General features: G+C 33.9%; 1 protein-coding gene across 19 annotated transcripts in view; it reads left to right on the top strand.

Moving 5' to 3' along the window:
* N4BP2 (NEDD4 binding protein 2) overlaps window positions 1-16,604 on the top strand; it is a 122,609-nt gene that overhangs the window by 54,860 nt on the left and 51,145 nt on the right. For 16 of the 19 annotated variants that reach the window (XR_007409942.1, XM_049108660.1, XM_049108658.1 and 13 more), the window contains 8 exons: window positions 246-331; window positions 849-894; window positions 2,145-2,341; window positions 4,425-4,520; window positions 5,069-5,187; window positions 9,807-9,945; window positions 14,100-14,288; window positions 15,254-15,422. Coding sequence is in view for 16 of the 19 variants with exons in the window: in XM_049108660.1 (XP_048964617.1) it covers window positions 246-331; window positions 849-894; window positions 2,145-2,341; window positions 4,425-4,520; window positions 5,069-5,187; window positions 9,807-9,945; window positions 14,100-14,288; window positions 15,254-15,422 (1,041 nt within the window). In the remaining 3 variants the exon portion in view is untranslated. Of the gene's footprint in view, window positions 1-245; window positions 332-848; window positions 895-2,144; window positions 2,342-4,424; window positions 4,562-5,068; window positions 5,188-9,806; window positions 9,946-14,099; window positions 14,289-14,799; window positions 14,951-15,253; window positions 15,423-16,604 lie in introns of those variants that run through there. The other 3 variants (XR_007409943.1, XM_049108661.1, XR_007409944.1) reach the window with 3 other exon arrangements.

Here is a 16,604-nt window from a genome sequence, read left to right as displayed (position 1 = left end):
AAATGAATATATACATTTAGACTAATGGGCATAAATACCTTAAATATATGAAGAACTGTATATAATTACACATGCCAAGAAGTGTGAAAAAAGTGACATACTACATAAACAAAAATATTCCAAGATATTTAGAACTAGAAACATAGTAATTAATAATACAAATGGTTATAAGTTGGTTCAGTATGTTTTCTGAAAATGTATAATGAGTAATGATTATATTTTCTTTTTTCTTTTTCCCTCACAAGGGTCTCTAACAGTTGAGGATTGTGTGGTTCATATAGATCTGAATCTGGCTAAAGTGATTCATGAGAAATGGAAAGAATCTATAATGGTTGGTAGGCTTTTTTTTTTTTTTTTTTGAAGAGCTCCTTTTGTGTTCACCTTTGCTCTTAATAAAATCTGTTGTATGAAAGAAGTGTATTGAATTTTGACTTTGAGAATGAACTTTTACTAGTAAGCAGGTTACTGATACTATATTTTTTTCTCTTTCCAGTATTTTAGATTATTTCCAAACTGGCCAAATTCTATAACTAATGATGGAGCTCCATATATTGATGGCCTTTTTTTAAGAGAAAAATCATAAGTAGTTTTTTATTCTCTAAAGACTTGCAGTGCTGATTGATTAAATTTCAAAAACATTCTAAAATTACAGCCTAAGAGCTCTATAAGTAGAAAAAATATATTGATGTAGTCATATTTCCTACTCATCTGATTTTATTGTTTTACTTAGATTTAGCAAGAATGATTGATAGTTTTACAACGAAAACTGATTTCTAGAGAAAAATAGTATAACCTTGTTTTTTAATATACCCTCCTTTGCCAATCCCCTGTCCTATATTTGTGTTTAGGAGCGACAAAGACAAGAAGAGGTATCCTGTGGCAAGTTTATGCAAGGTAAAGCATATATTTTTTATTTCTGATGTTCTTGTCATGATGTTTAAATTTGGTGTATGTGTATGAATTTTAACTCATTATTAAATGTACTTCCACTAAGTATGTTACCCAGGAATTCTGATTTGCAAATAAAAGTTCTTTTAAAATATTTAACATTTAATATTGACATAAGATTAGAACTGAAAAGCACCTATGATTAACTTTTATGAGTGCAGTGGAAGACCCTAGGTGTACTCTAATACATATAATCAAGGTGTTTCCTTTTTAAGATTTTGCTTTGAAGGAAAGAAAACTTGTTCTGGTTTGAGAACAGTAAAATGTTCATTTGATTGTTGGAGAGCATCATTCAGCTGTTACTTGGTTATTCAAAAATTTTATTGGTGTTAATTTTATTAGAGCACAAAAGTCAGTTTGCTTTTGGAACATCAGTCAAATTGAAATATTTGATTCCAAGACATCTTAGATAGCATTGTCCTCAGTGATTAGTGCAGGGTGGCAGAGCTGTTAACAGGGGCCTCCTTTTGTGCATGTTTCCTTCACGTGACTCTTGTCCACTCCACACCAGGACTCCAGGTTGAAGATTCTTGGGGTATACTTAAGTTGCAGCTTTAAGAGCTAAAGCAATTTGAGAGCTAGAGGTGCTGAAAGGGTATCAGTGTTATGTGGATGGCAGTATCTGCTGTTTCTTCACTCTCTGGGAAAGCAAAGGAATATATCAGAATGTGCGATAGCCCTTAGAGATGCTGAAATACTATACATTAAATCTTGCGTTTATGAATTTCTTAGAATGTCCAGTTTTTTCCTTATGTTGAATATCATTTGTTCAATATTTGTTGTGTGCCTCTAATGGGTTATGGGTTTGCCAAAATATTGATCCTTTCAGTCCTTGCAGTGGCTGAGCAAGGCTGAGCAGAACTGCTCTAGCTGGTTGCTTCCACCTGGCTGCAGTTCCCTTTGTTTACCAGTGTATGCGTGTGTTGTTCTTTCTGTGTCAATCAATGTGGTTTAAAAAAGAGTGGGAAGCATGGAGTTGATTTACAATGATATCCTGCTCATTGTAATATTCCTACTTTTATACATATTTCTTGCTTATAATTATATGAAGACATCTCTTGAAACATCAGAGTTATAAGCAAGAAATAAAAAAATCATGTTTCTTTGGTCTTTCTGACATAGTTGTAACAGAATGAGTAATGTTTAATTTGTATGTTTATGTTGAGGGCCTGATACTATTTGTGCTGCTTTTGTAGATCCTTCCCTGGTTGGGCATATTGGTCTTGATAATCCAGAACAAAAATCATCTCAGAAAACAGGCAAAAAATTACTGAAGACTTTAGCAGCACCTGAAATGCTACCCTTATTGGATCATTGGAACGCTCAAACTAAAAAAGTCTCACTCAGAGAAATAATGTCAGAAGAAATTGCCTTACAGGAAAAACATGATTTGGTATGAGTTAGTATAACCATTAAGCCTTTGTCTCTGACTCTAGGTTGATTGTATGTTTACTTTGTGATTTTCATTTGATTCTGTATTTCAGGAGATTGGGCTGTATGTTTTTTAACTTTTAGCATTTATCTCTGTAAATTTTTTAATTCTTGAAAAACATGAATGAAATCTTTCATTTAAAGATAACTTTATTAATAAATTAGTAAAAAGAAATGTCTGTCTTGCTGTTAAAGAAATATCCAACCTCAAAACAATTTTTTTTTCAAGTAGGCTGCATGAAACCCAATTCAGGTCTTGAACTCATGAGCCTGAGATCAAGACCTGAGTTGGAGACCAAGAGTCGGTTGCTTAACTGACTGAGCTACCCAGGCACCCCAAAACAAAATTTTTAGAGAAAAATTTAAAAACTTATGAATTTGAATTAAAAAATTAAATACTCTTCTTTTTCTAACTTTTCAGACAGTTCAAACAGAAACTTTATTTTGAACTTTATTTTTGTTCCTTATTCACCATAACAAATTTTGTGAAGGTGTAAGTCAATTTGGTTTCTTTTGCATTACTTCTTAGCCTTTTTTGGAATTCTGAATGTTAGTATCAGAATTTCAGAATCAAAAAGGAAAAGACCAGGAGGTTATTTAGTACAATTCTCAAAGAGAAGAAATAATTTTTAGATGGTGATCTTAAACATTTTACTTTCTTACTCATTTGACTACTCAAAGGAGCACCTGTATATTTGGCTGAAATACATAGAATTGGGACATAGGAAGAATGATGAGATTCCTCCATGTTCATACTTATTTTCCCCAGTTATCTTATTAATTAAATTGGAAATAATGCTACCATTTTACCATTGGAAATAATGCTACTAATGGTAATGCTACTATTACCATGTTTACATAATCCAAGAACAGTCTCTTTGGGTAGGGTCTTACAATGTAGTGTTGTTTCAGATATCCTCTTCATTTATATGCGTAATAAATCAGAGAAATGCATTTTCTTAAAAAAATAAGGAAACTTAGAACTTATGTCCAAATGATGTGACAACTTTTGTTGAAATGCCATTTTTTACTACTGAAACTCTGAAACTTATCTTTGTGGTTTTAATCTGCCTTTTAATCTCTCAGTGTAATAGTGAACAGATGAGTATCTTTGACTTCCCAACTTAATTCATTTTTTTTCTATCAGTGATTTTTGCTTATTTTTCTATGGGTTAGGTAATAGAAGTTATACTTATTTGGTCCTAAGGATACTTCTCCTTAGGTAGAACTTCAGTAAGAAAATTTCTTGATGCTTTCTCTTCACTCTTTGTCTCCAGAGGAGAAATACACTTTGTATTTTTTTAAGCAAAGAATATAAAATAAACATTAGGCATAATATATGAGTAGAATAATTATAAGATGGTTAAGATTGTAAGTTTTCAGTTTATTGATGAGACCTTAAAATTTGTGGTTTAGAAACTCTTTGACCTTGTAGAGTGCTAGTAAATCTGATCACTGAAGTTTTAGTAAGTTCAGATTATAATGCTTATCATGAAATATCTTTAATTCTTGAGGTGGCTTGTTTCTATTATTTACTCTTGTGACGTGTTCAGCTTTACCAGGCTCTTCTACTGGTCAGATTGTCACCTATTGTGGATCCTCTTTTATTGTTTGGTGTTACAAATGATCTAAATATGTTAGGCTTCAAAAGCAACAATTGTTTTATGGTTGTTCTAGATTATTATGATTTTTATATTTTTTGAGTCACCTTTGAAATTTTATAGGAAGTTATTCTTCAAATAATTAGCATCTTTGTTGCAAACAAAAATATTATGTACTTATATCACAATGTCAACAAATTGTCTTAGAGTTAGCAATCACTAAAAATGTTTACCATAATCCTAGGTTAGAATTCAAAAAGCACATTTTAGGAAAGTTCTTTAGTTTGGCAATTTAAACAGATCCAATCATGACTTGTGAAAAAATAACAATCAGTGACAGTTCTCATGCAATTATTTTGGAGTAAATGTTTGTGAAAAATTTTTAAATTGTGAATTTTAAGATTTTCTGTCAACCTGAATTTGCAACTTATTTGTACGTTGTAGTTTCTGCCCATTGAGGAGAATATGTTTTTGAGGACGTTGTTCACAGCATCACACAGTGTCCATTTTATGAGGACCCATGGGAGAAATTTCTCTCAGGTCTCAGTACCAGAAAAAGCTGTACTTCTCCTGAGCAACTGGTTTGTTTTTATTTTATGGACACTGAGAATCTTTGTTTCCCCCTTTGCTTTGGCCACTAAGAAGCTCAGAACTGAATTTGTGGCCCACCTTTAGCAATTGTACAGGATTTTGTGGCATGCATTTATATACTAATTTTACTTGCTAGCTTTTTCCTATATTCTTACTTTTATTTTCTCCACTCTGACTTCTTCATTTATTTATATCCTGTTTATATGCTTATATATTTTTATCTTTTTTATGTAATATGACTGTGCTGGGTGTGTATATGTGAGAGTATATATATGTATAAATTAACAGCTTCAGATACTTTGCAAAAAATGGGATATAAATAAATAGTGCAAGAATACTTATATTACTAATTTCAGTCTTTAATTAGTGAAGAAAGTCTGTGATTGCTTTTAAAATACTAATCTTTTTGCAACAAAATAACCATGCTTTTGGATCAGCGTAATTAGTTTTATGAATTCTGTCTGAAGGATGATTTTTATCTCTTTTGTTTGTTTTAGAAAAGGGAGGCACTTATGTTTGAAAAAGATTGTGCCACTAAACTAAAGGAGAAGCAGCTCTTTAAGATATTTCCAGCCATTAACCAAAATTTTCTGGTGGACATTTTCAAGGACCACAAGTGAGTGATAGGATTATATGTAGTTTCTATTGTGATGTCATTGAAAACGTATCATTTTAATTTTTCTGATAATTCATAGAGGCATATTATAAGTCAGTGCAGTGACATAATGCAGTGTACATAGTATCGGAAGTGAGCAGGTTTGGGCAGTTGGTTCATAGTCAGCTAGTGTGTATGTGCTTGTGTGTGTACCTGTTTGCTTTTGTGTCTATATATAAATACGTATTTCACCAAAAATAGATGGTTTTATATGCTGCTTTTTGTTGGTATTTATTTTTCTAGTCCATACTTAGTAATAGTTTTTTTTTTTTAAAGTTCATAGAATATTCCACAGTAACCTTAAAGTGATTTTTAAAAAGATTTATTTTGTTTGTTTTCCATTATAATGGTCATCTCTGTTGTAAAAATCCAGAAATAAAATGTATCCCTTCAGCTTTTCCAACTTTTCTTTTTTACAAAAATAAAAAAGGCACATAAAAAACCTTCACTGCTGCCATTCCTATATAGATAGATGCTTTTCCCCCAGAAGTACCGTAATTTGAATGAACATGCTCCTCTTTATGGGCTTCTTGAAACCATGGTGCACTAAGCTTCCTTGAATATACATTTTTGCACACATGTATGAATACTATTGTAGGCTAGTTCCTAAAGTGAAATTGCTGGTTTGGAGTGTATGCATTGAAACGTTTTACAGCTAGGGAAGCCTGCCTGGGTGGTTCAGTGAATAAGCGCCTGCCTTCGGCCCAGCACATGATCCTGGAGTCCTGGGATCGGAGTCCCACATCGGGCTCCCTGCATGGAGTCTGCTTCTGTCTCTGCTTGTGTCTGCCTCTCTCTGTCTCATGAATAAATTAAAAAAAAAAAATTTACAGCTAATGCCAGTTTTTTTTTTAAAGGACTTTCTGTATTAATTATATGTACTGATAGTATAACCCATCTTGGATAATAAGAATCTTTAAAACTTTGGCCATCCTGATAGGTAAAATATTTCATTGTTGTTTAAAATTTCTTGATTATTAGGAAAGTTAAGACTTTTTCATTAATTTTTCTACTTACTACTTTTTGCCTGTTTTCTGTTTGTTTCTTTGTATTTCTTTTGATATTTGTGAGAACTCACTATATATTATGTGTAGTTGTCTTTGTTTCTATAGGTTATAATTATTTTTCTACACTGATGTTTATCACTTAACCTAGTTTAGTCTTTTCGGGCATATACATGTTTTTATTAACGTGTTTTATCAGAAAATCATTTCCTTTATGGTTTCCAAGTTTAATGTCATTTTAAGAAGTCTCTCCTACCCTAATATTATGAAAATGTTTTCTTCAGTATTTTTAATAGTTAAAAAGTTTTAATTTAGCACTTCCCATTTACCCATGAGTTTAAAATTTTCTAAATTATATGTGTATGGTATGAGGTAGAGATTTAACTTGTTTTTCCAAATAATTAACTGGATGAATAGATCATCTTTACTCACTCATACAAAGTATAACCACTACTATTTGCTCTTTTCCAAAATACACATTTTTCTTTTAAAGACTTCAGTTCTTTTGAGCTCTATGTTTGGTTCTGGGTTTCCACTATATTGTTTTAATTATCATAGTGGTACAGTGTGTTTGATGTGTGGCATGTTTGGAATACTTCTGGTTTGAATAGTATATATTTCAATCTTACATGTTTCTTAAATTTGTATTTTAGCGAGAGAGTTTTAAATAGGTGCCTTTTTATAATCGCTTGAGAATCTACTACAGATTTTTTTAGTTTATTAGTGTATTTCTTTTTTTTTATTAGTGTATTTCAATCATAATAGTGGATTTCTAGAATAAAACCTTTACCTTCAGATTTTTGTTTTTGATGGTTTCTTTTAAAAAAAAAGTTTATTTATTTAAGTAATCTTTATATTTAACATGGACCTCGAATTCAGGACCCCAAGATCAGGAGTCACATTCTCTACCAATTGAGCCAGCCAGACACCCCTGATTTTTTTTTTTTTCTTTAAATGCAGGGTAGGAATTAATTTTATGATTTTTGCAGCAGCAATTAAGTGAGATTGGTCTATGATTTTCTGTTCTTGGGTTATCTTTGTCAGATTTCGTTTCAGGGTTTTATTTGGCATTAGTCTTAATAAAATAATCTGGAAAGACTGCTATTTTTCTCTATGCTCAAGAAAGTTTAAGTAAATTAGTACTTGAAGGTTCTGGAGTTGTGCCTTTTCAGACAGAAGGTCTTTAGAATCTTTCACTGTCTTTTTAAGGTTATTACTTTGTTTAGATTGTTTTTTTCATGAGCCTTTTCTGGTAGTTTGCTAAAAAATCAATTTTACCTTAATTTTCAAGTTTATTATTGTTATATATAATATACTTTGATAATTAAAAACATTGTTTTGTATTTGGTTGTATCCCTTTTTCCTTTCCGGATGTTTTTTTTCTCTGTGCTCTGTTTTGCTCTTTATCAGATTGGCCCTTTTAAAAGAACAAGCTCTTGGTTTTTTGATCAAAGTCTATATTATGTTCTCTAATCATTTATTTTTGTCTTTAATTTTGGTGATTCATTTTCCTTTCTGTTTTTGATAGTTCCTTTTTCTTTCTTTTTTAAAAAATATTTATTTATTTGACAGAAGGGGAGAGAGAGTACAAATGGGAGCTGCAGAGGTAGAGGGAGACACTGGCTCTCCACTGAACAGGGAGCCCATTGTGGGGCTTTATTCCAGGACCCTGGGATCATGACCTGAGCTGAAGGCAGACACTTAACAGACTGAGCCGCCCAGGCCCCCTTTTCCTTTTTCCTAAAATTTGTTGATGTATTTTTAACTCTTTGGTTAGTTTTTTTCCTTTCAGTCTTTAATTTAAACAAATACATTTAAGGGTATGAATTTTTCTTTGTATAGCATTTTTGATATATATAATATTTTGGTTTTGATGAATAAATAGTATTTTCATTTTCATTATTTTTCAAATAATCTCTAATTCAGATTGATCTTCTCTTTTACCCGAAAGTTTTTATATATTTTATTTTAAGAGTGTTTAATTTTCTAAATGGTTTGATGACTTCATGGAGGAAGAGTAAGAATTATTGTTTATTTTGTTTTGTTGTATTGAGGTAGAAGAATGTGACCTGGAAGAGTTCTTTTTAGGATTTACAATTATTACATGAATGTGCCTTTGAAAAAGAATATTCTCTGCTAAGTATGTAGAATTCTAAACATGTCACTTAAATCAAATTTTTAATGGTATTATTCCAATAAATATTTGCCTATTTATTTTTGCTACCTAACCAGCTTTTTTCTTAGAATTAAGTTTAAAATCTCCCAAGGGGAGATTAGGGGATTAGGGGAGTGGCACTGGCATGGCAACTCTCTTTTCTGGGGACCCTGGTGTAAGATGGCCTGATATGAAACAACCCAGAGTTCTGGGACTGAGTGAGTCCCTTCCTGGGGATGCCCAGAATGATGGGAGTCAGCCAGGCCCCCTTCAAGGTAGGTGGTCAGTTGCCTCCATTTGTTGGCCAGCAGGTGGATAATTTTTTCAGTTAGCAGTAGGTTCACCTTCATCCTGGTAAGAAGCGTAGGGGGTAGGGGGGTTTAGTTACTGATTATATATATGCCTATGGTGTAATCTTCCGGGGCCATCCTCCTCTAACCCCACCAATGGTGTACACTGCTTTCCAGCCCCATGAGTAAGCAAGCCTGTGATTTTAAGGGCTATTTAGGATAGATAATTGCTGGTAGCTTCTAGCCCCTAGGAACTTCTATTTGTTGAGCATATCTGAGGCAGCAAGATAAGAGGGCTAGTTTGGTAGTCCAAAATGGTTCCTCATCAAGAGTTGTCTTTACTAAATTGAAGAATAGCAAAATATCACAGTACTTTGGTTAACTTTTTATCACATTTCATAAATATTCCTTTGTGGTCAGCTCTTCATTAAGTATACATGTTATGGAAGAGATGAGAAGCATAAATAGCCTGAAATAATGAGCAGTATACAATCATTTATAATTTGCTTTGGAATGAGTACCTTTAGAAATTGGAACAGGAGTTTCAAGTCTTTGTCAATTTATAGAATTTGATGTTACATATTATATAGAATCACCATGAAAATATGCCTGAATAATTAGGGGTTAGAGGTAACATAGTGTTTTACTTTTTCTTTTTTATGTCCCTGCTTAGAATTTCTTTGACTAGAACCTTATGGTTTAAATAAAAACTGAAATTTCAGTGTAAAGATATATTGTCTGTGCTTGATGTTTAAGGAAACTGAAACCATGTGTGAATCTAATAAGAGACCTAAGAAGTGTAGCTGATGAGTTAAAAGTAAGATTTGTTGTAGGTAATCTACCTGGAATAAAAGATCAGGAAATGAATTAATTAACAATATATAACTTTTCGCATTCATTTACAAAAATTAGTTTTTGAGTGCTTATTATTTAATAGTTTCTTTCTGGTCATTCTTGATTTTGAAATACATAAAGAACATATAATGTCAATGTTTAAAACTTAGAAAAAAAATAAAACTTAGAAGTAAGCAAATTTTTCATTCTCTAAAAATGTTTGAAGGATTGCTTATGTTAATGTTTCCATATAACTTTTATTTTTTTAAGTGACATTATATTTGTAACTCTCTACAGCTATTCATTAGAACACACAGTTCAGTTTCTAAACTGTGTTCTTGAAGGAGACCCTGTAAAAACGGTCGTAGCGCAAGAGTTTGTTCACCCAAATGAGAATGTCACTTCTCATACTACACAGAAGTCTAAGGAGAAAAAGGTATAGAAAAAAAAAAGTATAAAGTTACTTATTTTTACTATAATGGTAAATCATTGTATATGAAAATACAATTGGTTTATTGATATAATTTAATGATTATTTCTCACATTTTAACCAGATTGGAAATTTAACCACCAATAATATATTTGATTTAGGATATCTGTTTGCTCAAAATAGTGAATTTATAGTTGGTCATGCTTTTTTCTTCAATATCATTGTGTATGTCAAGCACTTGAATTTCTGTAACTTTTTGTGTATAGGCTCTATTACAGTAGAGTATGAGACTTAATTGAGTAGCAGTGGGGTGGTAGTATGATGGGTTTTAGGGTGTAAATATGTAGGCAGAAATTTTTAACCATTTGAGAAACTGCTAAACTTTTTCCCCAAAGTGGCTATAACATGTTCTCACCAGCCATGTATGAGGGTTACAATTTATCCACATTGTCTCTGACCCTTGTTTGAATTCTGATGATAGCCTCCCTAGTGGGTGGAAGTTGTCTTAAGGGTACCCGGGATTTGTTTTAATCAGGTATGTTAAGATACTGAGACTTGGAAATGTCATGAAGGAGGAAATTTATTATACTCCATAGATCTCTAGAAACAGGAGGTGTGGCCTGCCACCCAGGACCACATGCAGAAGCACCAGAGTCAGTGAGGAGACAAAGGGAGGAGAGGGGAAATGTGGCCACAGCCTTTTTTGTGGTTTCTGTGGAGAGGAATGGGTGAGGCAGGGCAAGTGGGTTTAGGATTGGCTAGTTTGAACATTCTCGGCAGGCACCAGAGGGTAAAACTGTCCCAGGTTTTCTGGTGTCTGGTGTGGGTGATTAGGCAACGTGAATTGTGGCCCTGAGAGTGAGAACCCTATAAAGGAAGTGGTTGAGACTATGGGCTCTAGATTGGTTTACATAGCAGATGAGTTGTTTGCTATTTCTAGGAATTAGCCAACCTCAGGGTTGAGGGTACTGTCTTTCCAGGGGGTAGCAAGGACCCAGATGTCAAAGCATCAGGAACCAGGAAATAAAAGAAATGGGTTAATAAAGAAGTAGTATCTCATTGTCATTTGGATTTGCGTTTCTCTGATGACTGGTGATGTTGAGCACTTTATCGTGTGCTTATTGGTTATTTGTATATCTTCTTTGAAGAAATGTTTGCTTGTATTCTTTGCCCATTAAGACATGTATGTATGTATATATGTATTTATTTATTAGTGAGAGACTATGCGCACATGCAAGCAGGAGTCGGGCAGGGGTTTGGGGAGGTGCAGAGGGAAAGAATCTCAAGTGGATTCCCCACTGATTGTGGAGCCCTACATGGGGCTCCATCTTATGACCCTGAGATCATGACCTGAGCCTAAATCAAGAGTTTGATACTTAACCCACCGAGCCACCTAATTGCCCCTTAAAAATGTTTATTCTGGACTTGTAGTTCTTTTTATATTCTAGATACAAGTCCCTTGTCAGATACGTGATTTGCAAAATTGTCTTCCATTCTGAGGGTAGTCTTTTTACTTGTTCGATGAGGTCTTTCATTTGAAGCACAAAAGTTTTAATTTTGATGATGTGCAATTTATCTTTTGTTACTTGTACTTTTGGTGTCATATTTAAGAAACTGTTGCCTTGGGCAGCCCTGGTGGCTCAGCAGTTTAGCGCTGCCTTCAGTCCAGGGTGTGATCCTAGAGACCCAGGATCGAGTCCCACGTTGGGCTCCCTGCATGGATACTGTTTCTCTCTGCCTCTCTTGTGTGTCTCTCATGAATAAATAAAATCTTAAAAAAAAAAAAAATGTTGCCTTCTGAGGTCATGAAATTTTTTTTATATTGTCTTTTGTTATGTTTTTTGGAGTTTTGTTTTTGTTTTTTTTCTAAAATTTTATAATTTTAGTGCTTACATTTAGATCCTTGATCCATTTTGAGTTAATATGGTGTAAGATGGAGTCCAAGTTCATACTTTTGCATGTGGATATCCAGTTGTCACAGAACTACTTATTACAAAAACTGTTTTTCCTCCTCTGAATTTTCTTTAGCACCCTTGTCAAAAATGAATTGACTGTAAATTTATTGCTAGACTATCAGTTCTGTTCCATTGATCTGTATGTCTGTCATCATATCAATACCACATTGCCTTATTATTGTAGCTTTGTAATAAGTTTTGAATTAGGAAATATAAGTTTCCAACTATGGTCTTTTCTTAAGATTGTTTTGCTTCTTCTGGTCCCTTTGCAGTTCCATGTGAATTTAGGATCAGCTTGCCAATTTCTATAGAGAAAATGGCTGGATTTTTTTTAAGCTTATTTATTTATTCATTCATTCATTCATTCATTCATTCATTCATTCATTTGTCAGTCTAGTCTCCACATGTCTAACATGGGGCTCAAACTCACAACCACAACCCCAAGAAGCGTGTATTTCACTTGGCCCTTGTTAATGGTGTTATAGTAATAAACCACATCACTATGAAATGGATATAGAAATAAATCATGGTTTTATTTTATTTTGAAAGAGAGTAGCTATTTGAGAAAGCATTTCTCATATACTATGTTTTTCTTTTTCAAGAATAAGAAATGAAGCATCTCTTCCCAGAGAACCGAATGTGATTTGCATTTTTTAGTCTGAACGCCAACAGAGACTCTAATGCTAGGAAATATTTATGTTCATACTGTTAAGCACTGTGACTTTTCAAAAGTCATAGAAAGCATTTTCATTATCCTCTTCTTGCAAAATCTTTGATTTTTATTAGAGATGCAAACCATATATTCATAGAAATTTAAACATAGGGCAGCCCAGGTAGCACAGTGTTTTAACGCCACCTTCGGCCCAGGGTGAGATCCTGGAGACTCAGGATCGAGTCCTGTGTTGGGCTCCCTGCGTGGAGCCTGCTTCTCCCTCTGTCTGTGTCTCTGCCCCTCTCTCTCTCTGTGTCTCTCATGGATAAGTAAATAAAATCTTAAAAACATTTTAAACATTAATATGAAACAAGCTTGTTATTAAGTACTGGTGAGAATGACATAAGGATGTAGGTCTATGAATATTATGTGAGAGAGAGCCTTGTGTTCTTTCATAAAGTAGATTGAGTATTGGGACGCCTGGGTGGCTCAGTGGTTGAGCGTCTGCCTTTGGCTTAGGGTGTGATCCCTGGTCCGGGGATCGAGTCCCACATCGGACTCCCTGTGAGGAGCCTGCCTCTCCCTCTGCCTATGTCTCTGCCCCTCTCTCTGTGTCTCATGAATAAATAAATAAAATCTTTTTTAAAAAAATAGATTGGGTATTTTGTAAAAATAAATCAATTGTTATTTACAGGTTTTTAAAAAAGATTTTATTTATTTGAGAGAGAGAATGAACAGGTGGAGGGGCAGAGGGAGAGGGAAAAGCAGACTCCTTACTGAGTGCAGAACCCAACACTGGGCTTGATCCCAGAACCTGAGCTGGTCAGCCACCTAACTCACTGAACTACTCAGACAACCCTATTTATAGATTTTTGACTTTGATAATGAATTAGAAGTATGCGGATACCTTTATTTTACTCCTTAATTAGTTTTTTTTTTTTTTTAAATATTTATTCTTGAGAGACACAGAGAGAGAGAGGCAGAGACACAGGCAGAGGGAGAAGCAGGCTCCATGCACTGGGAGCCCGACGTGGGATTCGATCCCAGGTCTCCATGGGCAGGTGCCAAACTGCTGCACCACCCAGGGATCCCCGTGCCTTTATGTTTTAAAAAGAATATTATTTAATTATTTTATTGATCGTTTTTTAAAACATATAAATTGAAATATACCATTACTACTTTCAGTGACTAGACTCTATAGGTTTACAAACTAAAATTTGGAAAATTTTGCATTAGCTAATTGAGTTTTATTCTTTGAAGATCTTGTGTTTTCTTTTTTGGTTTGATTTTGTGACCTAATTATATTTTGATAATTTTAGAAAACTTTTCAACATCTTTTAAGATAAGAGTGACTAAAGAAGAGGTACCTTATAGCATGAAAAAGTTAATGTAGTTGCTAAGTGCATGACTTACTAGGTAGACTTTGGGAGAGTCTGTTTTCTGAGAAGAAAGGTAAAAAATTGTGGACCACAGGTTTCATACACATTTTCTGAAGGAAAAGCCTGTATTTTTTTACTTTCTTTGTATTTTATTTATTCTATAACATCTTATAGGCAAAGAAATCGAAAGAGACTGAAGATATACCAAGTGAACCATCTTTCCAGGATTTTGAGTACCCAGAGTACAATGACTACAGGGCAGAGGCTTTTCTGCACCAACAGAAGAGGATGGAATGCTACAGCAAAGCGAAAGAAGCTTATCGGATGGGGAAAAAACACGTTGCCACGTTTTATGCCCAGCAGGTAAAAAGGAAAAGTGATTATTGTTTCTTTCTTTGTCACTTAATGATGTATGAATAGTGTCCTAAAGCAGGTAATACTCTTATTGTACTAGATTAAGTTATCTGGGGAATGTAGCTTATATAAGGGACATAAGATATCCTAATGTATAAGCAATGTAAGGTTCTGAGAATTACCTCTCCTTTGAAATGCTCAATTTCTATGCTTTCTTTTGCATTTATGGCTTACATGAATTAGTTTATTCTGACAGTCCATATTTTCCTTAGGATAAATTCTGTCAGCACTGCTTCTAAACAGATACAGGTTTTCTGAAGGAAAGACAACAGAATGTTAATCTTGACCATCTCCGGGTAGAATTACAGGGGACTTGTGCTTTCTGTCATATTTGAATATTTAGTAGTGTATCACTTTTATGGTCAGGAAAAGTTACATTAATGTCTTTCAAGGAAGTAAAATTTTGACTCAGGCTCATTGGACATGGTATTACAAGAAACTTGTCTGATTTCCTTTTTAGCTTTGTGGTTCCATAATGCCTTGCTTTTTTGATAGAGGGGAGAAAGGTATCAAACTGGTATAACCCTGTGAGCCCCAGTAACATACCTTGAGGAAAGGCTTCGGGGGTAACCACAAGGTGTTGAAAGGAATGAGACCAGGATTATCAAAAGGTAAACTGATGGATTCCTTCTTGAGATAGGTGATGTTTAAGTCTTCCTCTTCAGTGATTTTTTAGATCAGAAAATATATTAGAAATGATGATTTAGTATTTTAAGAACTATGTTATTAACTCAATAAAATTCACCTAAATTTTGGTGCATTCTTGCATATTAGCCCATTGCATTATTTAAAATTTTGGATATGTTATTCCCTTTTTTTATTCTACCTTTTATTTGGGGAACTGTTTGTTTCCTTATTGCCTTCTAAGTAGCAAATACCAAAAGTTTTTACTGGTGATCTGTTTATAATAAAAGGGTAGTCTCCATGAGCAGAAGATGAAAGAAGCCAATCACCTTGCTGCTGTGGAGATCTTTGAGAAAGTCAATGCCTCCCTGCTGCCACAGAATGTTTTAGACCTCCATGGGCTGCATGTGGATGAAGCTATAGAACATTTGATGACAGTTTTACAGCAGAAGACTGAAGGTAGGACTGTAGTAATGACAAATTTTTAGTATAGAATATGTATTTGTTTATATTAGTAAACTTGCCAATTCAGGAGAATCTGAATTTGCAGGATATCTGTGTCATATTTATAGATGTTTGTATTAGGCTCACTCTGCAAGGGGACCTTCTTGGAAAAGAATCCTCATTGACATAGTCATTAACATTTTATTTTCCTATTTCATATTTGTTTGTTTCAGAAGTTTTTATTTAAATTCTAGTTAGGTAACTCCCTATTTCAGTTATATTTGTATTCCTTTGCTGTATTTATTAAAGGGAGGGCATGGTATAATCTGAGAATCCTGTGTGACTTAGAAATGGAACCTTTCAGGAATATCCTACATCTCTGTTCAGTAGACATTTATTAAAGCTAATCGATAGTTTTTTAAAAGGTTTTTTTATATATTTATTCACGAGAGATACAGAGAGAGAGAGACAGAGACACAGGCAGAGGGAGAAGCAGGCTCCATGCAGGAAGCCTGATATGGGACTTGATCCTGGGACTCTGGGGTCACACCCTGAGCCAAAGGCAGACGCTCAACTGCTGAGCCACCCAGGCATCCTGAAGCTAATAGATATTTATGAGATGTCAGTTGTTTGATAGGTATTTAATAAAATGCAGAAGTAAATAAGGTGATAGTTTTACAGAATTATTATAGAAGTTAGGCTTTCTGAGTGTTTGTACTATGGAGGTGCTCCCTTTTTCCCTTTTGCTTGTATTTGGTCTTCACAGGTCAAGGAAGGGCCCCTGCTTCTTCTCTAAGTTCTTCTTATTCCCAGGGCTTTGGGTGAGGATCTTTTTCCATCCAATATCATGTACTTCATATACATTAAAGTATCTTGTTTCTTTTTCATTATCAGATGGTAGCATTTAGAAAAATTCAATCTGTTTTAGTTACTCCAGACTCCAATACTAGAAGTCATCTCCTTTTATCCTTACTAGAGTATTTTTGAATTCTCAGTTGACTTTTTCTTTATCTTCCATTTTATTTTGGAGACATGGAGTCCCATGCTTCGGCTATGACCTCGTAGCTCCATAACCCTGCCCTCTCACTGATAGCTATATTTTTCTGGTTAACTTATACATATATAATATTATATATATAATATGCGTATAGGGAGGCTTTGTACTATACTTTATACAGGTTTATCAATTGAGCATAT

The sequence above is a fragment of the Canis lupus genome, chromosome 3 (assembly GCF_003254725.2).
Source record: "Canis lupus dingo isolate Sandy chromosome 3, ASM325472v2, whole genome shotgun sequence".
Lineage (NCBI taxonomy): Eukaryota > Metazoa > Chordata > Mammalia > Carnivora > Canidae > Canis > Canis lupus.
This window is presented reverse-complemented; position numbering and strand designations above follow the sequence as displayed.